The 14,213-nt window shown below is 37.6% G+C and overlaps 2 protein-coding genes across 5 annotated transcripts; one reads left to right on the top strand and one right to left on the bottom strand.

The window, feature by feature from the left end:
• Positions 1-44: 44 nt before the first annotated feature.
• Positions 45-6,043, top strand: LOC111291024 (asparagine--tRNA ligase, chloroplastic/mitochondrial-like). Its single transcript, XM_022882569.2, has 15 exons — positions 45-562; positions 647-715; positions 976-1,086; positions 1,542-1,646; positions 1,911-2,048; positions 2,395-2,475; positions 2,825-2,902; positions 2,987-3,055; positions 3,185-3,259; positions 3,404-3,487; positions 3,658-3,744; positions 3,962-4,057; positions 4,152-4,226; positions 4,459-4,585; positions 5,644-6,043. Exons 1-15 carry the CDS (start codon positions 173-175, stop codon positions 5,757-5,759), a joined length of 1,701 nt encoding a protein of 566 aa, XP_022738304.2. The 5' UTR covers positions 45-172; the 3' UTR covers positions 5,760-6,043.
• Positions 6,044-6,607: 564 nt separating this feature from the next.
• LOC111291465 (protein transport protein SEC16B homolog) lies at positions 6,608-14,213 on the bottom strand. Of its 4 annotated transcripts, XM_022883248.2 has the most exons (15): positions 14,048-14,213; positions 12,382-13,905; positions 12,001-12,315; positions 11,440-11,760; positions 11,026-11,145; positions 10,818-10,940; positions 10,537-10,692; positions 9,941-10,066; positions 9,691-9,825; positions 9,253-9,380; positions 9,064-9,172; positions 8,665-8,988; positions 8,412-8,567; positions 7,983-8,281; positions 6,608-7,580 (listed from the first exon to the last, which is right to left on the bottom strand). In XM_022883248.2, exons 2-15 carry the CDS (start codon positions 13,669-13,671, stop codon positions 7,085-7,087), a joined length of 4,098 nt encoding a protein of 1,365 aa, XP_022738983.2. In that variant the 5' UTR covers positions 13,672-13,905; positions 14,048-14,213; the 3' UTR covers positions 6,608-7,084. The 4 variants fall into 4 exon arrangements, with proteins under 4 accessions (XP_022738983.2, XP_022738981.2, XP_089623776.1 ...); XM_022883246.2 differs by having other exon boundaries at positions 12,001-13,905; XM_089767650.1 differs by lacking the exon at positions 7,983-8,281.

The following is a 14,213-nucleotide window of genomic DNA, read 5'->3' as shown; positions in this document are numbered from 1 at the left end:
CCATGTTGGCCCGCCATAATTTGGCTTTGGTTCAGGTTTGTTTTACTCACAGCATTGATGGGGTTTTTTTTTTTTTTTAAAGCATAAAATAAACGGTCAAGAAAAAGTATACGTCAAAAGCACAGCAACAAACGAACAGCGCAATCCAAAGCCGAGGAAAGAGTAGTGCGAAATGGCGGCTGCTGCTTTTGCACCGGTCACTCCTCTCCGGTTCAAATCCTACTGTACACTCCGTTTCCTTTCCTTCTATTCCCAAACCCTAACAACGCCTCGCCTTTTCCCGCCACTTCCTCGCCGACCCTTCCCCTTAACCATTCCTCGTAAACGATGCTTCCGCCCCGTTATTTCCCCTGCGCTGCAGTCTGGAGAAAGGGCAAAAATAGAATTCCTAGAAAAGAAAGTCGGTGAAACTGGGACTACAGTCAGCGAGTTCAGGCAGAAATTGAAAATCGCCCACATAAAAGGAGGACCCGATGAAGGTTTGGATCGGGTCGGGCAGACTCTAGTGGTTATGGGTTGGGTTCGGACTCTCCGGGTTCAAAGCAGCGTTACATTCCTTGAAGTTACAACGAAAAAAAATTTCCTTTCTTTTTTTTTTTGTTTTTCAATTAATTTCTGTGGATGATATTGTATTTATATTTTATAGGTAAATGATGGTTCATGCCTTTCAAATATGCAATGCGTGATGAATTCAGATGCTGAAGGTTACGATCAGGTACTGTCAGAACGAATAATTATGTTTAACTTTTCTTATCCATAAATTTTAATTTAAAAAATTCTTGTTTTTTCCATTTCAGTATTGATATTTTAAATTTTTTTAAAGACATTATTAATCTGTTACAGTTTCTTAGCACTTTTTTGCAGTGTGGATGCTTCATTCCTATCACATTCGATGTGTTGTGCAAAAGTGAAATTGTCTATTTGTATTTGGGGTTTATCTTTGTTGTCAATTATTTACATGTTTCAAGCTTCTAGGTGGAATCTGGCTTGATTGCAACTGGTGCATCCATATGGGTGCAAGGAATTTTGGTGGCTAGCCAAGGATCAAAGCAGAAAGTGGAATTGAAGGTTGACAAAGTTGTTGTGGTACGTTAGACTTGCCCTCTTATCTTGTTGAAGTTGATTATTGTGAAATGTAGTAGTTTATCCATCTATTTTGCCTTGAGAATTCACTCAAATGGTCTACATCAACAAACTGTCGAAGTTGCTTTGTGGAATCTGAAAATTATTATTCCTTTGGACTTAAATTTAGTAGAGAAGGAGACAATTGTTAAGTTAATACATTTTCACCCATCATGCTGCATTACACATTTTGCTACTTCATGATTCCTTCCCTCTTTTATCTTCAATTAGTTTTCCTCACTATCCTGTTTTCATGACTAGACTTTGAAAAATGGACAAAGAGTGTGTTATATTGCATTAATGTTACTGCATGTTCCTCCGCTGGGTTATTAAATAAGCTTCTTTACCAAATAAAAAATGATTTTTAAACTTCTAGTATAATCTTTGTACTAATTACATGCATCCTGTGTTTTTGGTAGGTTGGAAAAAGTGATCCTTCCTATCCCATTCAAAAGAAAAGCGTCAGCCGAGAATTTTTGAGAACTAAAGCTCATCTTCGTCCTAGAACAAACACATTTGGTGCAGTATGATTCTTCTGCTTGTTCATTATCATCTCTAGTTACTTTATATTGATTTATTTATACTGTTGGCATAATTTGTGCAAGGCATTATCTATCATATCTGTTGTAACTTTTACTTGTTATTAGCTGAGCATGGTTTTTTTGCAGTGTTTCCTTTTCTGTTTTTTGGTTGAATGTATTGCCTTCCAGATGAGGCTATGGTAATTTTATTAGCTTGTTTGTTTATCTATTTGACTGTTCTCTTCTGATGCTGCAACTTCCTTTTAGGTTGCACGAGTGAGGAATGCTTTGGCTTATGCAACGCATAAGTTTTTCCAAGAAAATGGTTTTGTGTGGATCTCAAGTCCTATCATTACAACTTCAGATTGTGAAGGAGCTGGTGAACAATTCTGTGTTACTACTTTGGTACGAACCGTAGCTATAATGACTTTATTTTTTTCTTTCTTGTCAGGTTTTAATAGTTAAAATTTAATACATGATTCCTTTAAACAACTTTTTATGTGAGAAGTTTAGCACTTAGCTGTTATTGTTCATGTCTGTATGTGGAGCATCTAGGCTTAAAGGGAATATATTCTTATTATATTTTCAATTATTTTCTAGCTTTTTTATTTCATGTCAATTTGTTGATTTAAATGTGTAATCCCACTGCGCATGGAATGGTTTCAGTAAGAACCCCTTAGCAATTATGATACCACTATGTTATGGCTTTTCGTATATCTTTATGATTCATTAAGTTCTTCTTAATTGATAGATTCCAAGCTCCAGAGAAGCCACTGATTCTCCTGTGGGTGCCATTCCAAGTACAAAGGATGGATTAATTGATTGGTCACAGGTGAGTTAGATTTACTTCACTCTGTTTCCAATTTTAAAATTTTTAACCTCTTATAAATGTAAGTACTTACTTTTGCATTTCAAGGCTCTTCTAATGCAGAGAGGCAGCCAACTGTATATGGTTTTATAACTTACTCGGTGTGCATCATCTATGCAATTGATAAATTAGTTCATAAGACATTTCTCTGAAAATGTACCTGTAAACTTTTCTTGTGCTGCAATTTTGTCATTTGTGTATCTCTGTCTTTATGTCTGAAATTGCATTGGATGCAGTTTGCAACTCTCTCAAAAATCAGTAGCGTTTTTTAATGCAACGAATATAATTCTTATTTCCTATTTTCGTGTGCCAGGATTTTTTTGGCAAACCAGCATTCCTGACAGTTTCAGGTCAACTTAATGCTGAAACATATGCTACTGCTCTTTCAGATGTATACCTCTTCTGCTTGTTCTCATATTAATTCAAAATGGGAAGGTAACAATTGAGATATAACACTGTACTTATACTTTGTCAGGTTTATACATTTGGACCCACCTTTCGAGCAGAAAATTCAAACACATCTAGGCACTTGGCTGAATTTTGGGTAAGCATTCTTGGTTTAGCCTTGAAAATTTTTACTTTCGACTCGACTTCACATCCTTCTCCCTTTTTTGTGCATTTGGCCTCTGCCTTACTAAATAGTCTCCTAGAACTTATTCCTTCTTTTGTTTAGATGATTGAACCAGAACTGGCTTTTGCTGATCTGAATGATGACATGGCCTGTGCAACTGCATATCTCCAGTATGTGGTATGTTACTTTTCACTTCTATTGGTGAATTCATCTCTCTGTTGCTACACTGTACACTCAGAAGCTCATAGGCACACACAATGAAATTCTTTAGTGTTATCTTTCTGAGTGGATTTATTTTGACATTTGCTGTTTTCATGGAAGGTACGGCATGTGCTTGATAATTGCAAGGAAGACATGGAATTTTTCAACACTTGGATCGAGAAAGGGATCATTAATCGACTGAATGTATGAACTCTAGTGTATTTTAACCTTACCTTTTCTTCTGAACTGAGCTGGGAGGGGTTATTAGACATTATTTGATGTTCTAGATTTTTTTCTCCCCTTCTATTGAGTTTAACATCATTACTGGCAATGTTATTGTACTGATATGTGGATGACTTTTATTTGGTTAACAGGATGTGGCTGATAAAGACTTTGTGCAGTTGACTTATACTGATGCAATTGAACTTCTTCTAAAAGCAGAGAAGAAATTTGAATTTCCGGTATCGCATGTTTATTTTTTGTTCAAACCTTTATAAAACCTCTTCTTGTATCATCGTTTTTTAGTTCATTTTAAATTAAATTCGAAGATATCCACTCCCCGGTCATGAATATACTGAAATTTGTGTCTTAGCCATGTCTATCAGACATAATCCTCTTACGAGTTTGTATGGATAGTTATGTCTATTTAATATTTCTGACTCTTGGTTTCTTTTACAGGTGAAATGGGGATGTGATTTGCAAAGTGAGCATGAACGGTACATAACTGAAGAGGCATTTAATGGATGCCCTGTTATAATCAGGGACTATCCAAAGGCATGCAATTTGTCACTCATCACTCTTCTCGATGTTGGAATTTTATTTGCTTTCAGTGTTTAATGCCTGAAGTCCTTTAATGTAAAATTCTCAGGAAATCAAAGCGTTCTATATGCGGCAAAATGATGATGGGAAGACTGTAGCAGCAATGGATATGTTGGTACCTCGGGTAAATATTAAGTTTCTTCATTTATAGTTGCCAACAAATTTATTATGATTCTTAAATTCATGCTACTGTACCCTTTTTGCTTTATGTTTCAATGGATAAGTTTAGATGATGTATGTGATGCGTCTGTTTCTTTACGAACATATCTAATGCTCTTCTATAAGAATGTTTTGTTATATTCTTTTCCTTGGTTGGTGAGTTCGTTGTAGTTACTTTTCTTGTTTACATTTGTTAGGTTGGTGAGCTCATTGGTGGAAGCCAAAGGGAAGAACGACTTGATTATCTGGAAAATCGTTTAGATGAGCTAAAGCTTAATAAGGAGAGCTACTGGTGGTATCTTGATCTGCATCGTTATGGTTCAGGTTAGAGATCTTTCTCATAAACTTTTATAATAGCTGCTGACCCTGAGAATAGTTCAAAGTCTGCAATTTACTATTCTTTTCTTTTTTTTTTCACTGTAGTGTTGTCTTAGACTCTTACTATAATTTAATTTCTGTCTTCTTATTTTTGTGTGATATTTTTTTCTTCTGTGCGAATGAAGTTAATACCTGTCTCTAAATTTGGGATACTAAGGAGTGAGTGTTGGATCACCTGGTCAAACCAACACTAATGGGACGGGTTAAAGGCCTTTATAAAGCGTAGGGGCAGGTCAGGAATGCCAGTTTAGTGGAAAAAGGGACAGGTTTAGGAAAGAATACATATAGGGTTTCAACCAGCCACTCTGCGTCCACATCATCTCAACACTGTAATAAAAGGTAGTTTTAAAACATTATGGCTGTACTTGTGCAAAGGCGCTTAATCTTGCTTAAAGGTGACGTGGTGATTTTGTTTTCTTTTGTTGAAACAATATTTGCTAAGAATGTTTGGCAACACAGGCCTTTCAATTATATAGAAGGGGAATGGTCCTATAAATACTAGCAAACAAAATTCAGACATGCGGGGGAGGCATATGGATGTACTGTATTCACACTAAGGATTACATAAACTGATGATAGAGATTCAACTTTTTAGTTTTTTGTTGAGGGGTGGATCAAGCCTAGCAGCAACCACATCAGCCCTCCAAAAAAGTGGTAACTAGTTTTAGAATGCTCCCTGCCACAAAGTTCTTGAGGGCCCAGCCTTGTAATTTCTTCTTATCACTACTCTACTTGTAGCATGCTGAGTCTCTGTCTAGGTTCTGGCACATAGCAAGGTAATATCAGCTCACAAGAGATAGTTAGCCAATTCCAACCCCTTAGACTTATATCATGGAGGGATGATGAACTGATGTGTATGTTATAGAGGTGAAGTGCGAGTGGAGATGTGCACGAAAAGATGTTCTCATGATTTTTGTGTAATGACCATTTAATTGCATTTACCTTTATAAAAAAAATCCAATTTTAGGATATTCATCATAATCTATTAATTTATCCTTTGCCAGTTCCTCATGCGGGCTTTGGACTTGGGTTTGAAAGGCTAGTGCAGTTCGCCACTGGAATTGAGAATATAAGAGATGCAATACCTTTCCCAAGGACACCTGGTTCAGCTGAATTTTAGTGGTCCAACCAGTTTTAGATTTGATATTTTTTAAAGCAGTTTTGAGGTTCTTTCTTTTCCTTTCTCATTTAAAGTTTTTATGTTAAGAGATCTCATCTGCTTTATAGAGCGATTGCTGAAGACTAGTTAGCTACCCTTTTCCTTGTTTTTTTGTAAAGAAAATAAAAGGTATATTGAAATTGAATTTTAAAATATTTAGAATTTGTAACATTTAATTTTGTTGTAAAATGAATTTACTATTAAATTTATATGTAAGTGCATTCTCACGTTTAAAACTTTTTTTATATGTATTTCACATAATGTTTTAGTCTTAATTTGCATTTAAACACTTTGGAGTTTTTTGAGTTTAGCTAAACATCTTACAGATTATTAGCTTTATCTTTCATTTTGAAGTCTGTACCAAAAGGACAAAAAAAAAATTCAAAAGCAAAATATTATGATGACTCAATTGGGGAAACACTTTTTAAGAAAAAAAAACTCATTTGGGAAACACTTAAAATAGGGAGGAGTGAAAAGAGTTTTGACTTTTAACTCCAGATCCTGGAAATATTAAGCAATCTAAATCCTCTCTGACTCGCAACTGTCAACAGCTTCCGAACACCAACAGTCCTTAATTAACATGCATCATTTAAATTTGCAACCTACAACAGTCTTAGCCATCATACATAACATTTGAACAAATACTCAATTAGCTCTACGATCTATCTTTGTTTCTTTATGGGAAAGTAGTAGTACCTAGAAAAAAATTCTTTGGTTTCTTAATAACAAGCAGTTAATGTAAAAATTCAAACTTTGGTTTCAGCTGAAAATCCTTCTAGAGCATCTCATTGATATCATACAAATGTAGCTAGCAATACAAAAGAGCGAACATTTTTTCTTTTTAGCAAATCAGTACACAATCCTTTTTACCCTTGGGGGGGATCCCTTTGCAGTTTACTCCTAATCTTTCACCTCGAGAAATATTTCTATTCTTCAACAAATGAACAAATTACTGTACAATGGTGCCTGCTCTCAGGCTTTTGTTGCTTTTCAGTAACCAAAAAAATTCCCCGGCTCCTTGAACCCTGGGAAGTACAGATGAAACCTAATAATAAAACTAAATAAGCAACTGAATTTCAAAATACAATAAAAAAAAATGGGAGGCGGGATCAAGATGTTTAGAGGAAAAAGAACATATTTGTGTTTCCATTTTAACCAAACCAGTACCGGCGCGTGCTGCCATTTTGTCCTATACTTGGAAGATGCAGGAGCAGGAATATCAGGAGTATTGTATTCAATGATTGCAGGAGCAAAACTTTAATATTTACATCTTGACAAGTCTTGGTTCAAAGATCTACCTCATGTAGCTCATCCCCAAAACTACCATTCATTGAACCAGGCATAAACAAAGATGGAGGCATTCCCAATGCCTCCCCAAAAGAACTGATTTCGGCCTCACTAGGAGGACTTAATGCATTACTAAAGTTGCTTCCACTCCAAGAGGCTGCTCGCCGTGAGTGCGGTGGAAAACCATTGGCATTTGTCATAATGCCTTTTCGAGTAATATTATCCATGCTAGGGAACCTTTGCATGGTCATTGATGATGATGGTGCGGGAGATTGATAAGACTCATTGGCATTGGATGTAGTAGGATTATTACTAGTTGTGTTTTCTTCTTGTGCATTTTCTGCTATTGCCTCCATTGTTTGTTCACTCGTCGACGCAGCTGTGGGAATAAAGAACTTTGCATTAGCAGCCACTGCAGGTTTAACAGAGGGAACAGCAGGTGACTGAAATAAATTTGCTTGGCCACCACCACCTTGGTTGAAAGTGTCCACATACCTATCAAGAGTTCACAATACCATAGAAAAGGGAAAATGAATGAAAAATATAAATAATGTTCTCTTGGTTTCTGAAGTAATGCAACAAAGCCAAATAAAACTCAACTTCCAAACCAAAAATTTTTTATCAATTTCACCAATAACAGTGATCAGGGAAATCTTATATGCTTATGAATTCTCAGAAGCATTCATGGTCCTCTAAATCATTATTTCTTAGCTAGCTATTACTCTTTTTTCTTGGTAGGAAGCTAGTTATTACCTAAGTCTAATGAAATACTATATTTTCCACCTTATCTTACTTTCAACATTCTTTCCTTTCTATCCTTTTTCCACTAAGTTTGTTCCATGGCATCATTCAAATGCAACAGTGGAAGTTACAAAAAATGTAAAACTTCAGAAGTACCTTGCCCGCACACCCATCCGGCCACGGGCCGAGAATTGGTTGGAGCTGGTAGGAATAGGTGGGATCCCAGAAGCATGCTCTATTGGGGTTGGATTTCTGAATGTCGGGCTCCCATTCGGGGGAGATCCCTCACTCTTCAATGCAGAGTTCAAGTTGTAGTCAGACATTCCATTCTGGAAGCCTGCAGTGGTTGGAGGTGGTGGCAAGGCTGCTTCTTCAGCTGGAGGTTCAGCACCTTCCTCCACCCATCTCTTAAGTTTTTCATCATAATAGAATTTGTTCTTTTCACCCAGCTTAGCCTTCAGATAGCAGTGCACGTTAAATTAAATCAAACAATTATATAAGAGTGATTATCTATGCTTCTGCAAGAGAAAAAGTAAGAAAAACTAGAGCAATATGAAAATAATAACAATAAGAAAAAGGAACTACCTGTTTATCTGAGCGAGGCCTTAAGACTAACCCCACAGTCTTCTGCAAAAGCTGTGAGCCAAAACCAAAACGAGAAAAGCGAGATGCCCCTACTGAGCCTGATGCTTTGCCCTGTGCAGTGGATGCTCCTGCTTCCTTTGATGAATCAACCCGGTGCTATCAAATATCAGAAAGACCTCATTAACTTTATTCAGGGTAAGATGCATAAGCAGTTAGCAGCAAAAATAGTACTTCAAGTGGAAATATTTTTAACCTGTCTTGGAGTTCTGCCGAAGTCCGGCTCTGAAACACTTCTATTGTGCATCGCCATTTTGCCATCAGCCACCCTGCTTGCCCAATCACTTATAGGCTCCATTGAAGCAGAGGACATCAAAGATGACATAGCCATTGTCGATTGACTAGCTGATACTCTAGGCCCGGTTTGTTGGTTGAAATGATCGTTACCTTGAGAATTTTCATTTGGTACTGACGGAGCAGGAGGTGGTAGACCCCCCACAACACGATGTGCAGTGCTATCAAAAAAGTTCAGCAATTTACCAACTAATTTTGCAGGAACCAAATTTGCTGCATATCCCCCCTGCAAGATGAAAGAAGTCCAATATGATCAGAGAAAATATTGACAAGAAGCCAAACTGAGAAGCTAAATAGTTACCTGTTGATGGATTCTTATCCTGTCCTCAAGAGATAAAACTAATTGTTTCCAAGTTTCTATCTCAGGTGCTCGACCAGTTTTCAGAGACTTTAATACAGCTTGACAGTACCTGAACTAGCCTCGTTATGTTAACAAAGTTGAAGGTGAAATACGTTCAGAAATCAAATACAAACAACTTAATATGCTTACTTCAATGAATCTGAAACTTTTCCGACTTCAGCCAGCATGTGTGCATATATAAGCTTGTATGGCTGAAATGGTAGCAGGATATACTGAGAGTTCCCCAGTACCTTCGAATATTCATAAAACTCAGTCCTCTGAGAAAAAAAAAAATGGTTAACTGTGTATATACGTGTAGAGAGAGAGAAATGCTGAGAAATGCACACGGCATTTCCTATTTAGGTTTGAACCTAATCAATATGCTTGAACATTGAATTTTCATTTACATTTCCCCGAGCAGAGAAAAAGCACCCTCTACTACATACTGTAAATCAATCGCGGGAACAAAGTGCTTAAACTCTGGTAAACATCCCAAAGTACCAACATCATGCTTGATAAAATAGTTGCCAAACTTCTATAAATTAGACAATAATGACACAAGGATTAACAAATAAATTTGAAGAGCACCTGGATAGCCTCTGGACTAGCATAGGTTCGGGGAAACTTCCAGTGATCTGCTCCAATAAGACAAAGTCTAGCACTATCTGAATATGACTCAAAGTTTGCTTCTGCAACTAAATAACAGATGTGCGCTGCAATTATCTGAATTAAAACTCTCAAGTAAGAGCCATAGTTTTATAAACATTAAGAATAAGTAAATAAGCTAGAGTGTGCTATCAAAAAGAGAGAGAATAAACTAGAGTAAACAATAATGCACCTCACTTCTTTCCTTCCACAGGCAATCTCCAAGATGAATAATTACAAGTTCATCGTCTTTGGTTCTGTTTGCAGTTATGACAGCCAAATTCTGTTCCCAATCATCAAGCATGCAATTGTCCCCTAACTGCCCATTAAAAAAGTGAAGCAAGGGAATTCAGCTTCTTATGGTAAAAGTACTCCTATTAAAATGAATTCAAACATAAGGACATCAAATGTGAAGAAACAAAATGAAATGTAACAGGGGCAGTAGCTGAATGAAGCATGAGTTCTCCACAACTAAGGTATTCTTATTGCCAGAACTATTGCTGATCTCCCCCCCCCCCCAAAAAAAAAAACAAAAAACTACATGGAATAGAAGCATCAAAAGTATCTGAAGTACAATCCCCTTAACCTATGTTGTTTTTCTCATGAGTAACCACTTCACCATGCTGGCATATTTTTTCTTAAATCTATTACAAAAGAATCCACAATTATATCAGAAAAAATGATCAGACCATGTTAGTTGTTTTAATACAGTTGCCCTGTTCAGTGGACTTTTTTCCTTCTTCCAGATAAATAACGGTTAGAAAAGAATTTCATGCACCAATACACCACCTGTACATGCTGTCGAGACATATCCATGCTATCAACTGTGGTGCCTTTGGAAAAAACTTCGGCTGGTTGCCCTGCAATTAGCAGGCATAATGTCCGTAAAGAAGACCCTGCTACCAGCTGATGAAGTGCCATTTGCTTCACAGTATCAGCGTAAAACTGCAATGATCCAAAGCCACCACCAAGAAGAAAAGGTAAAGAGAGATTGCAGCTTCAGTTAAAATCTTCCTTGAACATGAAAATCAGAATAAGTCGCAGACAATTGTATGAAAGAGAAAACAAACCTGATCGCCAAGTTGTGAAGCGAGAACAAGTGCAGGTCCCCACAACTGACCTTCTTGTGCACACTGTAGAGCCTCTTTCTTTCGACCAGAAACCAGAAGATTCTGAACCTCAAAAGCAGTTGCCTAGAACATACATTAAAATTAACTAAGAAAATACGATAAAACAGCCTGTAATAATAAAAATGGTAAAGTATACTTTATGGAATACCCGAATCTGTCCTTCAGAAGGCAATTGCTGCAGGCAGTGGCTACTAGCACCGTAAGGTGTGTCCTTCCTCTTTGCAGATGCAAAGAGTTTAGCAACAGCTGATTCTGGAGTATCAGTTTCCTATCAACAGGCACATGCCAAAAAGAATGAAGTACAATATAGCACACCAAAAAAAAAAAACAGAGAAGAACAACAACAGTCTTATTTTACTTTGTTGAAACTGGAAAAACCTCGGAAGATCAATTATTTCTTGAGTTGTATGTTAGAAAGCCTAAGACAATCAGATTGAAAAAAAGAATCGCATGACAAGCATCTTCGTGAATGGAATAACAGGCTAAAAAAATGAAAATTGTAAAGAAAGTGTAACATTATGGTTACAAAAAACTAGGTTAAAATTACAATAAAAGTATTTACCTTCAAGAGAGTGTCAGCACCAAAAGGAGACCGAAGTTTTCCATAACGCTGGCAAGCAATTTTAAGCAACGAGAGAAGCAGCCTTAAAATTTCACCATTTCTGTAGTCCATGTCAGGTGATTCACAGCTGGCAATTCGTTCATCAATCCACTTGTTCAAGTCTTTACTGCCTACATTTCCACCAACCAATGGACCGGGGACAGATTGTTGGCACAGAGTACGAAAATAATTACAAGCTGCTGGTGCAGCACCAGAATCGTTTGTGTTTCCATTGACGACTTCCAACAAATTGAGAACACAGATAGAGGCTCCTACAGAATCCTTCAAACGAACACAATCATACAACATTAGCATTTAGAAAACCAAACACTACAGCAGGAGCATTTCATGTTTGGTATTTAAACTCAATAAGGCATCCCCTGCTACAAATTCATGCTCTAAACCTTCAATCAAGAAAGATGTTTTCTTTTCTGGAAATTAAAACAACAGACACAACCTCAGAGAATCTATTTCTTAATTTCATCAGCTTCTGCCAGACATATATTTATTAAGTAGTCTAACCTGGGTACCAAATGGCGAGTTCTGCAGAGGACTACCATCCTTCATTACTATGAGTTTTCCACCAAACCCAAAAGAAACAAGTGCATGCGGGGGACGACCAGCAGATGATCTCCCTGTATTGGAAGCATAAGGAAACTGCTGGCTACTCTGAAGCGGCTGCTGGGCAACACTTACAGACTTCTGGCCTCCATAGAAATCATTTGAGAAATGCATTTGCTCATTTTGCTTTAAATTTGTCTGATTAAACTGGCGGTTGAAGTTTTCACTAGGAACAAAGCTTCTTAACCCAATAACCCCATTGGCCTCAGTATGAACCTGATTAGCATTATTAAGTGACTGAACTTCCTGCAAAGAATTATAGGATGACTTGAAGTGACCTACATGGTTGTTCACAGGCATATTCGAACCAAAAGACGTATCTGATTGCTCGTTTCCACCAATGCTAGAAAATGACTCAGTTTTGGCAACAGTCCCAGGTTGCCACATATTCAAACCTGGACTATTATAGTTACCATAGGAGTTGCTCCAATTACCATGTTCACCAGGGCTTCCAAGGCCTGACCCATAATTATCACCTTGTTCATATTCACCATACGTACTGTTACTTTGAGAGTTCCCACCAGTAGAAGCAAAACCATTTTGATTCTGCTGATCATGACCTTGAACCATTGACTGAACTGAGGCATTATAGCTCTCCAATTCCCGCCATTCTTGAGCAATTGTGTCATAATACCAACCAGGGTATTGAGGGTCAAAGACCATATGTTCTGGATACCCATTATTCACTTGTGAAACCTGATTCCAACTTGTGACACTCTTCGTGGCACCACTCTCTACAGTTGTCATAGTCCCCGGAACAGACTGAACTGTCTGTTGCAAATAAGAAGCCCCTACTTTCAAATCTGTGGTCCCACTGCCATCACCACCTGCAGACCCTTGAAGGTTCCCCTCGTAACCATTCACCTGATACCACTGCTCTGAATTTGCGTCATACTTCCATCCTGGATACATATTCTCCCAGTACTGACTACTAGTCATATCTTGCTCATTTCCATTATCTGCACTAGAAGTTCCATAAACGTGGCCACTATCAAGATACTGCCCATAACTACTAACCGAATTCTGATCTAATACACCCTTTTTTGCAATTTCATCCACTTTACCAGGGAAATCCTCTGCGGACTTCTCCCCTAAATCATTGAAAAAATCGGCATACGAACCGAACCCATACGCCCCATTGTTCTTAGAATCCGCATAAAACGAATTCCACCCTACTTCCTTAACCCCAGAATTCATAGATCCAGCATTCTCACTTAAATTCTGATCGAATCCAACCTCTGACCGTGCTCCTTCTTCGCCATGATTATTCGAGTCAGTCACATTATTGTCAAGCCCTAAGGAATCATTACCGTCATCACCTGCGTGTGCATTGGCCGTTGCTGGACCAGCATGCACAGGATCCTTTTCCTTTTCATCATAATTGTCAGCCTCGCCGCCGGAATCTTCGCCAATTGTTAAATTAGCGAAGGCTCTAGCGTCGTCGGAGTCGTTACCCTCCGTGAATTTAGAGGCAGTGGGGCCCGTGTTGACATCATCATCATCATTAACCAACTTGTCGAAAAAATCTTCATCCGTCTGATCCTCCACCTGGAATGGAGGATTCGAAGCCATCGACCAAATGAAACAAAAAACGGAAAACCCTAGCGCTCTTATAACCCAAAAATAAAATGCTTTACTATAATTTGCTCTCGAAAATTTCAAGAAAAGAAAATTAAGAAAGATCTACGTGAATTTCGAGCTGAAACGGTTACGCAGGCATCGAGATCCAACTGCTAAACGCCCGAATCAGATGAAATACAGGAACCAATCGAGCAAGATCTAGGGTTTTTGAGATCTCCGCAAATCCTGAGACCATAAATTGATGTGAAAATTTTAAAAAAAATACCAATAATAATGACAAATAGAGGCAAAAACTTAATGCGTTAAATTGAAAAACTAAGAGAAACCTAAGATAGACAGAAATAATATAGAAATAGAAAAAACTTACAGATTCAGGTCAAATTTTGCAGAGACAAAAAAAATTAAAACTGAGAGAGAGAGAGAGAGAGAGAGAGTTGGATTTCGCACCAGCCAACCAACAAAAGAGAGAGAAGAAATGGATTCGAGAGAGAGCTTGATTTTGTTTTTTTTATGGTTGTTTTTGTTAGTATGTT

The sequence above is a fragment of the Durio zibethinus genome, chromosome 11 (assembly GCF_047325235.1).
Source record: "Durio zibethinus cultivar Kanyao isolate XHJ-2024 chromosome 11, ASM4732523v1, whole genome shotgun sequence".
NCBI lineage: Eukaryota > Viridiplantae > Streptophyta > Magnoliopsida > Malvales > Malvaceae > Durio > Durio zibethinus.
The sequence above is the reverse complement of the archived record's forward strand: the minus strand, read 5'-3'. Positions and strand labels throughout refer to the sequence as shown.

Bases quoted from the DNA above. Each gene is read 5' to 3' on its own strand.
- LOC111291024 (XM_022882569.2), top strand. From the start codon at position 173: ATGGCGGCTGCTGCTTTTGCACCGGTCACTCCTCTCCGGTTCAAATCC. The intron at 3,056-3,184 runs GTAAGCATTCTT...TCTTTTGTTTAG, and splicing joins GGCACTTGGCTGAATTTTGG to ATGATTGAACCAGAACTGGC. The intron at 4,586-5,643 runs GTTAGAGATCTT...ATCCTTTGCCAG, and splicing joins TCTGCATCGTTATGGTTCAG to TTCCTCATGCGGGCTTTGGA.
- LOC111291465 (XM_022883246.2), bottom strand. From the start codon at position 13,671: ATGGCTTCGAATCCTCCATTCCAGGTGGAGGATCAGACGGATGAAGAT. The intron at 8,568-8,664 runs GTTAAAAATATT...GATATTTGATAG, and splicing joins TCGGCAGAACTCCAAGACAG to CACCGGGTTGATTCATCAAA. The intron at 8,282-8,411 runs GTAGTTCCTTTT...TGCTATCTGAAG, and splicing joins GGCCTCGCTCAGATAAACAG to GCTAAGCTGGGTGAAAAGAA.